This window comes from Myodes glareolus, chromosome X (genome assembly GCF_982192425.1).
Source record: "Myodes glareolus chromosome X, mMyoGla1.1, whole genome shotgun sequence".
In the NCBI taxonomy this organism is placed as follows: Eukaryota; Metazoa; Chordata; class Mammalia; order Rodentia; family Cricetidae; genus Myodes; species Myodes glareolus.
The window spans coordinates 78,654,599-78,669,116 of NC_142053.1; the positions used below are offsets into that span (position 1 = coordinate 78,654,599).

The window sequence follows — 14,518 nt, forward strand, 5'->3', positions numbered from 1 at the left end:
TATTCATATTTTGGTCACAGAACTCAATCACTAATGCAACTGTACTTGGAGGTGTGGGTTTGGAAGGTTTTTGGTGGCGAACTCTATAAACAAGATTAGGTGATTGTATAAAGAGACATGTCACGGCAAGTGAATTCCTGGACACCTCTTCCATCGCTCACAGTTCCTCTGAGTACCACAGAACAATGCTCTATCTTGAAAGCCGTGAGAGGGCAAAACCAGTTCGTTCCTTTGTCTTTTTCTTCCCAACCTCTAAAATGAGAAACATTAATTTCTAAGAGTTATAAACTACCCGGTGTCAAGTTGGGAGCTTAGGCCTCTGCCCCTTACATCTATCCCAGCCCTCAGGCCTGGTCTGGACTCCAAATCCCAGGAGGCCAGGTCTTGACCCCTCCCTTTTTTGCGGCCTCCAGGTTTTCCCCCTTGGGCCACCTGAGAATGCGGAACTCCTTTTAAAAAGCCTGGATATTTCTTAATTTGGCTTGTTTTGATTTGTCTTGATTGGGAATTTTGCGTCGGCAGGGAGCGCACGGTAGGAAATATTCCTAACACTCAGCCTGAAATTTTTTACAGCAGCATAAATTATGCTTATACTATGCTTATATTTACTATTAATAATCAACTCTATAAAGAAAATGTGATCTATGGAAAGCTATAGCTCTGTCTTTTAAAAATTAAAATGCATATCCCAGATAGTATTTATTAAGTTTATTAATCAAATAAACAAGCTAAAAACATTTTTTTTCCAAACACTCTTCCACTCATCAAATTGGCTCAGAATTAGAACAACCTGGGGGGCCCATAAAAATGCCAGAAAATACTGCATTTCTATAAGGAAGTAGTTCTTGACTGGGGTACCTTTTTTTCTAAACACAAAGGGCGGGGGAAGAGCGGCCCTGCACGCATTCATGAAACCATGCTGCCACCAAGCGGCTACTGTTTCACAGGTTAAAAAAAGGCCAGAAGAATGTTTTCTTTATCTCCAGACTTTGATGTTTGGACTGGAACGGACCAGTGAAACTCCAAAGCGAGAAAAAGGGAAAAGGGAAGGCGAACGCAGAAAACCGGCTAAGCAGAAAACTCCCCCACGTGGCTCGTGAGGGTGCCCCGGAAGTAAATTCGAAATTGATTGATACGTAAGTCACTGCAAATCAGAGCCTGGAAACCATAGCAACAGTACAGGAAGTCCCGGCTGCTTAAAAGTCGCGGTTCCGGTGCTCGGACCGCCAGGAATGATGGGAAGCTCTAGTTGTTTGTTTTTCCTGTACGGAGACTGTTCGGCTCGCCGTTCCGCGTGGCCTGAGAGGTGTCCCGTGTCCCCCCCCGCCCCCGCTTCCTCCATACGGACTGAGGTGACTTCCTTTGCTGGTAGGAATGAACGCGAGAAGGCTGAAGGTCTCAGTTCTGAGAGAAATCCTGGGGAATAACGCAAAGAGCAACATGGACATGTGCATTGGGCTGGATAGATTTTGGCGGGAAGTTTGGGCTGGGCTGGGCTGGGGTTGTGGAGGGTTGTGGGGGAGGGAAGGGGAAGCCAGTTAGCGCTGGAATTCTGAGGGCGTAATCCATGCCCCTGTCCAGACTTCCGTCTGTCCTTTTCGTTGAGGAAACAATCTGACCTTATGTGCCAGATCCTGGAGACCTGAGACACATCGTCTCGCTTTTCAGGTACAATTCATTCTGATAGGTGGAGACAGATAGTAAGCAAATTATTGAGTTAATTTCAGATAAACGAGTAATAGAAAACCCGAAAAAATTACAGTGTATGTATCTATCTTCATTTGACCTAAGCGGTCAGATCCAACCTCCTCCGGGAATGATTGAAGACATTAGGAATGGTGTGGTATGGGTTTAATGAGCTAGCATAGATTAAAATACAGATGTTGGGCTGGAGAGATGGCTCAGCCGTTAAAGGTTAGACTCACAGCCAAAATACAGATGTTTACTGCTTCTTCATCTTCATTCCGGACTTTGAAAACTAGCCTCAGAGTAGGAGATACCACTAGAAAAGGTTAGTGGGGTGCAGAAGTACCAGCACCAGAGCTTGGTTGGCAGCGCAGGCTAGGTTAGGGCTTTGAGCATTTGGATCCAAGCTCCCAAATAAAACTCCCACTAATGAGACTCCAAATAAGACTAAACCCCAGAGTCCCTTTGGTGGGGACGTTATTCCCTTCCTTTTTGTGTTCTGCTTTTCTGTCTTGTCTTCTTTATGTGTCCTGGGATCTCATCCATCCAGACTGGGTGTCTGTGGGTTTCCTTTGCTTGAGGAAGGAGTGTGGCACAGACAGATCTCCAGGGCATCAGTGCAATGCCAGTGGAGTTTTAATTCTGGTTAAGAGTTTGGCATGGGACCTTGCTGCAATGTGATCATGACTGGTGTTTTAAAGATCCTATGTCATGTCCAGCATGGTGCAGCCATGACAATAACAACGTGGCAAATTGAGTAAAATAAACATAGACCTATTGTTGGTGGGCAAAACTGGAATCCTTCCAGTTATGTCCACATCTTACAGTTAGCTCCTTGTTCAGTATCCCCCTTCCTCTTTCCTCCCTATGCTCTCCCTCCCAGTTTCAGTTCACCTTCCCCTAGTCCCCTTCCCTCCCTTTCCCTCCCTTTTATAGTGTCTGAAGTAATGTAGGCCGACTTCAACCATGAATTTGCCGTCCTTCTCCCAAGTGCCGAGATTACAGGTATATATTCTAGCATCACACTTGACCTGATTCTCCCTTTCTAGGTTTGGGATGCACAATGATGAGAAATAAAAAGGAAAAAGATTTCCAGAAAGAAGCCATAAGATTCAAGATTTCACAGTCCACGCTAATGTCCATAGATTCTTGACCAAATGATCTGAATTGGATTCATGGCAAAAGAAGTGTTACTAGACTAAGGCAAGGTAAATGGCTAAGTAGGCAGGGAGGCATGAGCTGGGCTTTGCAGGGGAGGGTTGAGAATGGCAGGTGGCTTGGAATATTGCTGTAGTGTAAGGTACAGCCTGGAAAGATTTCTGCATTTCCTGCTTAAAGACACCTCGCTCCTTGACTTTGGTTGGAATATTAAGGACACCCAGCTGTTTCTTTAGTTAAAGACAATGCCAAATTCTTGTCCCATTGTGCTGGATGGCAGGTTGTAGTAGCAGTTCTTTCTTCAGTCAGCATCCACCTCATCCGGATCCAGGCCATAGGGTGATTTAAGATTGTCTTTAGTTTATGCATAATTTAGGTCCATTATTTTGAGGATAGAAATTCTTTGTTTGGGAAAGGAAGGTTAGAGGAAGATGCAATGTCACACCATGGTATGTTTTGAGCCATAATCATTACTGGTTGGTTGTTTGCATCCATTTGTGATTTACCAAATGCTAACTCATGCCAAGGGCTTTCTCCATATTCCTCATTCAAATGACCTGGACACATTGCTAGCTGAACTCCTTAAATATAAGATGCCAAGGGCTTTCTCCATATTCCTCATTCAAATGTCCTGGACACATTGCTAGCTGAACTCCTTAAATATAAGAAATTTAGGCTGAGGTAATTGCAGCAATTTAACAACAAAGAAATATGGCCGTGGTTACAGTCCTGTAGCACAAATTTTAATTGGTATTAATAATAAAAACCCAGAGTCAGGTAATAGGGGTAAAAACTAGAGAAACAGAGAAGCCAGCCACTAGAGTTCTTATCTCTACCAAAGCACAGACCAAAGTGGCTTTGATCCTGTCCTCAGACTGACTGCCTCAGACAGCTCTGAGCTCCTGTCTCCTCCGGCCTTATATTCCTCTCAGGGTGTCCTTGAACTAACAGATCTCTCTGCCTCTGTCTCTTGAGTCCTGGGATTAAAGGTGTGTGTCACCACCACTCCTGGCCTCTAGTGGCTTACTAGCTCTGCACTCTGATCTTCAGGCAAGCTTTATTTATTAAAACATAAATAAAATAGCACTACACAGTCCAGCTTCATCTCTAACCCAGTGTTTATAAGCTTAGTTCCCCAGACCAACAACAATGGCATCACAAGAGGCCTTGTCAGAAGTGCAAAACCTAGACTCAGTAAATCAGAAACTGGGTTTTGGACCCAGCCAACCAATAAACCATTAAAACTGTAACCAGTAACCAATAAAACTGATTTTTTTTTTTCAGGAACTTTGATTCACTTACACATCACTTGCAATGTCTGAGTCATAGGCTGGTCCATTGACCGTGCTATAGCCCCTGTGCTGTATTTTACCCTGACTTTCTTAGGTGAGCTTGCTTATTAATGAAATGAAGGATTAGCCTTTTTGAAGTTCTGCCTTCTAAGATCAGACAGGCTATAGGATCTAGTAACCCCCATTGTCTTTTTTTTTTTTCAAGTAGCTGCTTGAACAGAAAGATAGAGAAATCTAAGATACAGGAGAAGGGAACAGGAAGGAACCAACAAGCATGAACCAGACTGGGGTAACTAGAAGATTCTAATTTTGGCACCAGGAAGAAATTCTTCCTAAGCTTCATTTGGAAATGCTGGGCCCTGGTGGGAAAAAAAAACAGAGGTAAGAAGCAGTCTAAATATTCACTCTCTGAATTAGATGTGTGCTTATTGTCCAGTAATCACCTCAAATAACTCAAAATAATTTTTGGAATTATTGGGATTACCATGTTGTAAATGAAGAGTATGGATGGTCTTATTACCAAACTAGTGATAAATTAAGATTGGTGTGCTTCTCCAAACGTGTGTTATGTGGGGGTGGTATCCAAGTAATTTGTTTGGGATGCTATATGTTCTCAACTGTTATGTGAACTCGTGTTAAAGGGCACATTTCCTGGTTTCTAAGGCACAGGACTGCTTCTAGGAAGCTCCTTGTCTTCTAGTGTAAGTGATTTCATGTGTGTTTGTTATAGATACAACAAATGAGGACAAAGCAGAAACAGATTGTGCCTGATTTGTGGCAGAGTGGAGCACGAAGGACTTCTGGATTAGATGGAGAGAATGAATACCCAGGCATCTCCATGGCCCTGCTGATGGTTCCAGAGCTTCATCCAGTCAGTGATGAGCTACATGTACACCTGGAGGAGGTAGGCTACCTACAGGATCTCTTGTGGGTCGTGCAGTACAAGGATGTAAGCTGCTGATCCTTAAAGCCCCAGCTCTTGGCCATAGAGCTTCTAAAAGAGAGACTTCATAGATTCTGGTTCTTAAAGGCTTCTGGAGAACATGAGGGCAGCTAGTATCCAGAACTAGAGTTCCTGTTGCTCCCAGCAGGCCAACTGTCTGGGATTATAATTGTCCTTATTTTGATAAGAATGTCCTTATTGATAGGAATGGTGGCTAAGAAGCACAACACTATGGATGTCAATAGAGAGGGACCGTGCAGCGATCTCAGATTGGCCACTACTTTAGTTCATAGCAATCCAGACAAAACTATCTGTATATCCTCCCTAGAATGTCAGAAACTACAATGGGAGGGACCAAAATTGTTGAATGCCAAGGTTTCCTCCCTAATAAAAGGGAAGTGGAGCCTCTCTGCCTAATGATGGAATGAAAGAAGATCCTGCCTAGAGCACAGGGTAGAGTCAAGCAGTAGCCTTAGTAGAATCAGTGTGATCCAAGATAGGCTCTCCTACCCACTGAGATATTGGTAGAGAAAGCTCTACTTCCATGTGCCTTGGCACCTGGCTTTCTTAGGTGGTAGTGGAGGAGGCGCTTTCACAGTCGTCTTTGTAGCCACAGTGTGAATTTCTTAGGACATTAAATAGACAGTGAATCGATTTTTGCCTTTCTCTGCCCAGTAGAAGGTCAGTTGGATCAGGTTGGCTTCTTATCTTTAGTGTGTTTTTTATTGACTATTTTTTCCTGTTGGGACTGGTTGTAGGGGTTCCATTCACAATTGCTGAATGAGTAAACATATATTACAAATATTGTGTTTTTTTCTGGCTATTTTTTTAATCCAGTGAAGAATGAGTGAGATATGAAAGTGCCCCATAACATTATCTTTCTCTTAGGTTTTTTTGTTGTTGTACCATCATGGACAAAATAAAGAAAAAATAATATTTGTAATATGTACCACAAGCAAACAGTAAATAACTCTAAGAAAGAAACATGCTGGACATGATGGTGGAGCTCTATAACAGAAACACTAGGGATTGAGTTTGGGACAAGAGGATCACTCAAAGTTCAAAATAGCCTCCTTGACTATACAGGGAGATCCTATTTCAAAACGAAAAATAATTTTTTTTAAAAAGATTTCAATTGATAGAATACTTGTTTAGAATTCTTGAGGCCTAGCACCCCATAAACCTGGTGTAATAATCCCAGCATTCTAGAGGTGGAGGCAAGAAGATTAGAAGTTGGAGGTTATCCTTGGCTACATCGGGAGTTCAAGGCCAGTTTGGGCTAGAGACACTGTGAAGGAAGAGATGGAGATAGGGAGGTAGGAAAGGAATAATCAATATCATGTCATATAAAAATAGTAAATAAAACACATTAATAGCATAAATACATATACATTGTTTGTGAGCAGTTTTGTGTGGGAAGTAGATGGCTTTGGTTAAACTACTCAGCGTGAGAGTAAGAACCGGTCTCCACAAATCTTGTATGCCATGTTATGATTAGCATTAAAAAAAAGTCCTCTCATGACATAGAATCTTTCCTGGGGAAAGTTCATGTCAGGGAAAAGGGCGGTTGTTCCTTTTGAGCAGTTAGCTGGATCTGATTTAAGCGATGCCCTGAGTCTTTCGGGGGATCACATTTCCTTTTTTACATCTGTTTAACTATCAAGCTTAAGTCCACATCTCTGGCCATCTGGGAGCCGATGTCTAAAACCTTATACATGCGTTCTGTTCAGGTCATTTATCAGAAGTCCTTGTTTGGGACTTCAATTCTTCATCTAAAATATTTTAAAGCCACATATTTCAAATTGATGCATTTCTTGTTCTGCACAAGACATTGCAGGAATACACTGGCTTCTGATGTCACACAGGGGAAAAGGCCAGTTGTTAGCTAATAAGCCCTTACAGTACTGAACCCCATTTCACTCTGGCTAACCTTTCACAGTGTTTCCAAACCTTTCACAGTGTTTCCATTTAAACTTACTTTTGAGATTCATACATGTATACAATGTATTTTAGTTGTATCTAGCTCCACTCCTTGTCTCCAACTCCTCCCAGATTATCTTCATGTCCTGTTTTTTTTTTGGTTTTTGTTTTTGTTTTTTAAGTGTAAAACCAAAGTCTAAAATTAGTGCTCATAAAATACACATTGGTGGCAGCCATCCATGAGATTGTGGTTAACCTACAGGGGATCATTTCCCTGAAGAAATCTTACTCTACTTTTCCCAGAAACTGTCAACCGCCAGTAACTCATGAGCCTTGTAAAACCGTTTTATCTTACTATTGATGGCAACTTATGGTGGCTTTCTTAAGTTAGCATACCCTGTGTTTATTCTGTACGTGTTTTTACACACATTTGTGAATGCAGAAATTCCATCACTGGAATACTACGTAGTCTTACAGTAGAAGTGAAGTGAATGAACCTGGAGGACATTACGCTAAATGAAGTAAGCTGAGTACAGAAAAACGACTATTGTTTTAGATAACTTATATGTAGACTCTCACAATTGTGTGAATATTTGGATAGTTACCAGAGGGTGGGGTGGGGGATAGGTGATAAACATGAGGACATGTTGGTCAAAAGATGCAAGCTTCACTTAGAACAAGAGGAGACAGTTTGGGTGACCTAATGTTCATCTTGGTGACTTAATAAGATATTGTCTATTTTAGGTTTGTGAAGTAATTTTTTATGGTCTCAGTAATAAATCTGTTTGGTGATGGATGTGTTCATTATTTTAATTGAAGCATTTCACTTTGTGTATGTATATATCAAATCACAGGCTGCAGATATGGCTCAGTGTTTAAAGTACTTGTCATGCCAGTATGAAGAACCAATTTCAAATCTCCACAACCTTGTAAAACCTGGCATGGTAGCATTTATTTGTCTGTAATACCATTGTTCCTATGGTGATATAGGAGGTGGTGCCAGGAAAACCCCAGAACTACATAATAGGAACAAAGAAGTTATTTATTTTTTTATTTATTGTATATATAATATTCTTTCTACATGTATGCCTGCAGGCTAGAAGAGCGCACCAGACCTCATTACAGATGGTTGTGAGCCACCATGTGGTTCCTGGGAATTAAACTTAGGACCTTGGGAAGAGCAGGCAATGCTCTTAACCTCTGAGCCATCTCTCCAGCCCCAAGAAGTTATCTTTCCTATAAATTGTTTCTTTTCCCTTCACCTTTTTGCTAATTGCCTAGGAAATGTTCCTGACCACCTGTAATCAAATATGGGTATAGACAGTTTTATACAACAGACTGCGTATCAACCTTTTCATCTCTTTATTACCTGCATTTTATGCTTGAGATTTACTATGAGGACAAGACTGATTATCAAGCACTGGTAATTAATTAATTATCATTATTAAAGTCATTGTGAGACATGACGGCTTGATTTCCCCCCCCCCCCCCTTTCTTTTCTTGAGAGTAGAGTCTATCTGTGAAGCCCTGGCTGTTCTGGTACTCACTCTGTAGACAACATTGGCCTTGATTTTGAGATCCGCTTGCCTCCACCTCCTGAGTACTAGTATTAAAGGTGTGCAGTACCACACCTAGCCAGTTGTTAGATACTTTTTTGCATTTTTAATACATTGTTTATTGATATTTATTGAGCGCTCTACATTTTTCTCTGCTCCCCTTCCCTGCCTCTCCCCCTCCCCCGCTTTAATCCTCCCCCAAGGTCTCCATGCTCCCAATTTACTAAGGAGATCTTGTCTTTTTTTACTTTCTACTTCCTGTGTAAATTAGATATATGTAAGTCTCTCTTAGTGTCTGTATTGTTGTCTAAGTTCTCTGGGATTGTGGTTTGTAGGCTGGCTTTCTTTGCTTTATGTTTAAAAACCACCTGTGAGTACATGTGATAATTGTTTTTCTGTGTCTGGGTTACCTCACTCAAAATGATGTTTTCTAGGTCCATCCATTTGCCTGCAAAATTCAAGCTGTGATTATTTTTTTCTTCTGTGTAATATTGTGTAAATGTACCACATTTTCCTTATCCATTATTTGGTCGAGGGGCATTTAGGTTGTTTCCAGGTTCTGGCTATGACAAACAAAGCTGCTATGAACATAGTTGAGCACATGTCCTTGTGACACAATTGGGCATCCTTTGGATATATACCCAAAAGTGGTATTACTGGGTTTTGAGGAAGGTTGTTTCCTAATTTTCTGAGAAGCCACCACACTGACATCCAAAGGGGTTGTACCAGCTTGCATTTCCACCTGCAATGTAGGAGTGTTTGTTCCCTTTTCCCCATAACCTCTCCAGCATAAGTTGTCATCAGTGTTTTTGATCTTGGTGTAAGATTGAATCTCAGAGTTGTTTTGATTTGCGTTTCTCTGATGACTAAGGATGTTGAACATTTCCTTAAGTGTCTTTCAGCCATTTTAGATCCCTCTGTTGAGAGTTTTCTGTTTAGGTCTGTACTCCATTTTTTTTTTTTATTGGATTATGTGATCTTTTGGTGTCCAATTTCTTAAGTTCTTTGTATATTTTGGAGATCAGACCTCTGTCTCATGTAGGGTTAGTGAAGATCTTTTCCCATTCTGTAGGCTGTCGTTTTGTTTTGTTGACCGTGTCCTTTGCTTTACACAGTTGCTAGATTCTTATTTTGTGTTTGGATGGCTTGTTGGAGGCCACAAGACTATATACAGTAAATGTACAGCTGACAGACCTATAGACCAATCCATGGGAAGTGTATGCGTACACGTCCACATGGAATAACCTGTTTTACAGAGGTGTGGGAGCACTTGTCTTTTGGAAAAGCTGCTGTCATATCTGTAAAAAACCTTGTGAGGCCATGATTTTCTAAAATGGGATTTATTCCCAAAACAGCAGTGTAAGGTCTGCAGGAGCAACTGAGTGACCTTGTTCCATTCCTCAACACCATGAGGCCTTAGGGCAGTAACATTCACTGTTCTAACAGTCAACTTTAAAGCTTATTCCACAAAATTATCTGCTAACAGGTTGCCCAGAAATGTCTATAGAAGACAACCACTGTGCAGGAAGATAGCAGGCCCCACCCTTTCTAGATAGACAGGTCTGGGTGTGGGTGTGGGTTCAGGGACTGTTAGTAACTTCATCTAATGATTTGGAATGTCAGGTATTTCCTCTTGGATTCTGGCTATTTCCTGTGTGCTGCTTTTCCAGGTTCTACCTGCTCTTTGTTTGTTTTTGTTTTTTTTTTTGTCTTTTTGTTTTTAGAGACAGAATTTCTCTGTAGCTTTAGAGCCTGTCCTGTAACTAGCTCTTGTAGACCAGACTGACCTCAAACTCGGAGATCCACCTGCCTCTGCCTCCCAAGTGCTGGGATTAAAGGCGTGCGCCATCACTGCCCACCGTCTTTCTCCTGCCCCTGAAGAGGAGCTTCTCTCTCTCTCTCTCTCTCTCTCTCTCTCTCTCTCTCTCTCTCTCTCTCTCTCTCTCTCTCTGGCTTCTTGTCTACCTGCCCTTTTTGTGATTTTGATATGCATATTATCATTGTCTTTGCCTATGGAATTTTTCAATGATATCTGTAATAACTAGAAACCTTATGGAGATCACCCCTTATTATTCTTCTTCTTGCTGCTTTTTCTTGCAAAGGAATAAAGAACATGTAGTGGGAATGTACCTGAGTTGATTTATTCCGTTTACCCTCAGATCCAATTGCTAGTTTTCACCTGCCATAGTGAATCTTTCTGAACCCCCGAGAGGTTTAATCGGCTTAACCCCAAAATAAACCTTGTTAATGGCTGTCAACTTTAGCACTGTTTCTCTCTGCGTGTGAATATACTTGTGTGTGGGGCTGGAGAGATGGCTCAGAGGTTAAGAACACTGACTGTTCTTCCAGAGGTCCTGAGTTCAATTCCCAGCACCCACATGGTGGTTCACAACCATGTATAATAGGATCTGGTGCCTTCCTCTAACCTGCAGGGATACATGCAGACAGAACACTATGCTTAATAAATAAGTTAAAAAATGTTTAAAAAATATACATACTTGTATACATACATGCGATGCATGTGCCTATTATTTGGTTGGAAATGTCACCTCAGTCCCTAACATCCTTACCCAAAGAGTTTGAAACGTTTGAGTGGAGCTTTACCTCAACTCTGGCATCCATTTTGGATCATTGGGTGGAAAAGGTCCATTTCAAGCCTCCCCTCCCCTGGGAGTTGCCACAGTCCAGACTCCACCTCTGGGAAAACCCAACAAATGGCAGCCCCTCTCTAGAGAGGGTCAAGACCACTCCCACAGCCTGTTTAAACTCCCTCTCCCAGAACAAACACGTGCTCATTCTACCTTTCCCTGCTCCATGTTTTCCTGGAGGGCCACTTGGGAGAGCTGGCACCATTAAATCTGGGTATTTTTCTGATTTGGTCTGATTTGGATTATTGTGTCGGCGGAGAGGTTTGTCGGGCCAAAATAACTTAACACCTATATGTGCCCGTGGTCAAAATTAAGTGTTTTTCTCCATCACTCCCCACTTCATTATTTATTCCCTTTTTCTTTCCTGTGGGTGTGTGAGTGATACATGTGCTCGTTTGTGTGTGGGCGTGCGTATGTGGGGATCCGTAGGTGTCATCTATACACATTGCTGCTGTGTACACCAAGTCAGCTGGCTCTTGAGCCCTGGAGAGTCTCTTCCTCCTACTTTGCTATAGGAGCACTGAGATTTCAGATGCAAGTTCTTGTACTAGGCTTTGTGTGAGTTCCAGGAACTCGCATCTCAGGTCCTCACACTTGTACAGCAAGCACTTTCTCTACTGATCCTCACCCAGCCTCTATGCAGTGTTTCTTCTATTCTGAAATATATGGCCCATGGACTTGTAGTTTTTTTAGGCAACCGAAATTCTGCCTTTACTTTGAGTCATTTTTCCCATGCTATACTAATAGACATCTTTGTAGCATTCCAAATAACCACCCTGTTATCAAAAAAACAAGTTTTTAAGCAGATGAAGATTTTCCAAGTGACTCAGAAACAGCATCTCAGTGTGGCCTTGTTTCTAACCCCTAATGTGATGGTATTTAGTTATGGGTATTAAGAAAATAGTTAATAGTTAAGAAAATATAAATATTAAGAAAATAGTCATGAATGTGTCACCCTTGCGAATTGGATTATCTCCCTTACAGCATGAAGCCAGAGAGCCAGCTCTCCTACCATCTGCATATACAGATGTTAACAGTTTGTGGCTTGGAAGAAAATACTCATCAGATCCCAGCTGTGCTGCCACTGTGATTTCCGACTTCCAAGGCTCCAGCACAGTGAGCGATGTTTACTTCCTGTTATTGTATCCTTGATAATCAGCCTTGAGGACAAGCCTGATTATCAGCCAGTGGTAGACAGACAGTGATCAGCTTATATCTGACACCCATTCATGAAGTAATTGGGACACATAGCTGCTTGCTTCCTGATTCATTACTTTGGCTGTTTTTGCATGTCATCTAGTATATAATAGTTCATAATAGCAGTCAAAATTAGCATAAGCCTGTAATTCAGTGAAAGTGCATTTGGGCACTGTATCCTAAAAGAGTTTCAAGAGTTACAAGATGAGGTAATACCAAACATTTTCTCGGCCAGGCAAGTTTGTCTTTTCTATATTGCAACCATTTGAAGGAAAGGGCTAACTCAGCTTCCTGCATCTCCAGGCATAGAAGTGAAGTCTCAGGATAATCTCTGTGGAAGTCTCTGTTCTGTCTAGAACAGTGGTTCTTAACTTTCCTAATGCTGCAAGTCTTTAATATGGTTCTTCATGTTGTGGTGGCCCCCAGTCATAAAATAATGTTCATCCTACTTCATAACTGTAATTTTGCTACTGTTATGAATCATGTAAATATCTGATATGCAATCCCTGTGAAGGGGCCATTTGACACCCCCCCAAAGAGGTCATGACTCACAGGTTGAGAACCACTGGTCTAGAGCTAAACTGAGGCAACCATGGGCAAAACCCAGTCCTCTTCTATAGAACAGCTTAATAGCCCTGGGCCTCCCAGTCTGCAGTCTGGCAGTCTATTCGTCTAAAGTAGGAAGACCACACGTAGGTTTTACATACTGACTAAGGACTCAATGGCCCTTTACACTAAGATGCTCAAGTACAAACCTGGGACACATGTTTCTTATTAAAGGATTATACAGGTGGTCTGAAGAGCTACTATTTTATTCTGATGCTGAACTCCAAGGAGACACAGTTATTTAGGTCTTTTTCTTTAGTGTGGTTTGGAGAGCACTTTACGTAGGAGCCATAGAAGTTTCTATCATTGAAATTTTGGAAGGATCCATAAATATGAAGTATCTCTCTTAATGTACCCCCTTAAATTACTTTAGGATTTCTAGCGCTGTCCTCCTAAATTCCCAGGAGTATTTATTGAGATATTCAGTGAGATTCCTACACACACCTAAGCATCTCACTGTTGGCAGCACTCAGTGTCACCCGACTCACTCTCCATAATTTCAGTTGCTTTTCGCCCTTAAAGTCACACAGCACACAGCAGAACATCCTCCAACTTGAGTACTGATTTTTATCTTCTGGTTTATGTGGTGATATTTGTTTGTACTCTCATGAAGCTTGACTGAAGATCAGAAGGCAGAGCTAGCGACTAGTTAACCACAGAAGTCTGGAGTTCTGTACAGAGACAGGAAGTGATATGGCTGGATGGAGAGACAAATATAAGGCAGGAGGAGACAGGAGCTGAGCCCTTTTTCAGCTGAAGGCTTAGCAAGGTAAGAGTTGGCTGTGGCTTGCTCCTTTGTCTCTCTGACCTTTCAGCATTTACCCCAATATCTGGCTCTTAGTTTTTTTATTATTAAAACATTAGAACTCATGCAACAGGTTTATAGTTTTATATTCAGCTTATTCTATATAAGACTGGTTTCATTTTGAAAATTTCTCTAAAACATTTTACTTGTAATTTGACCATCAGCCTCAGTCTGCATCCTCTGTGATATCTGTTGATTGAGCATTCCTCTCTTTTAGATTTCTTCAGACAGCTGGGAACAGGACCCAGATTTTCAGGAAGAGCTTCTCTTGCTTGTCATCTCTGGTCTCTTCTGCTCTTCCTTGTGTGTTCACAGTTCTCTCATTGTCTTTGTCATTGTCCTGATACCTTTTCACCTTGCGTGTGCACTCTCATGTGTCCATTTCCCTTAATGTGATACTCTGCTTGGTTAGGAGCTGGATTCTGGATTCCCACCCATGCAGTCTTATCAGGCTGACTCCCCGCAGCTCTGCTAGCTGAGTATGCTTTTTGAACATTTATATTGAATTGGAAAAAATTATGTCTCTGGAAGAAGGTCACACTTAGCCTATTCATTCCTCTGCATAAACCACTGTCACCCTGAGCAACACAATTAACAATAATGTTAAACCTTCATGGGTTATAGGATGTTTGACCTTGAAGCAGTTGAAGAAAACAGATTTAGCAAGGTAAAATCGTCTTCCCAGGGTCATACAAAGGTTTGGTAAG

The 14,518-nt window shown here is 41.6% G+C and overlaps 1 protein-coding gene across 1 annotated transcript in view; it reads left to right on the forward strand.

Moving 5' to 3' along the window:
• LOC125389466 (uncharacterized) overlaps window positions 1–14,518 on the forward strand; it is a 29,269-nt gene that overhangs the window by 9,624 nt on the left and 5,127 nt on the right. Inside the window, exons 4-10 of the mRNA XM_087902902.1 lie at window positions 987–1,136; window positions 2,736–2,894; window positions 4,129–4,230; window positions 4,345–4,425; window positions 4,867–5,040; window positions 12,188–12,319; window positions 13,620–13,775. Coding sequence (XP_087759028.1) covers window positions 4,411–4,425; window positions 4,867–5,040; window positions 12,188–12,319; window positions 13,620–13,628 — 330 coding nt within the window. The 5' untranslated portion in view covers window positions 987–1,136; window positions 2,736–2,894; window positions 4,129–4,230; window positions 4,345–4,410 and the 3' untranslated portion in view covers window positions 13,629–13,775. The remainder of the gene's footprint in view (window positions 1–986; window positions 1,137–2,735; window positions 2,895–4,128; window positions 4,231–4,344; window positions 4,426–4,866; window positions 5,041–12,187; window positions 12,320–13,619; window positions 13,776–14,518) is intronic.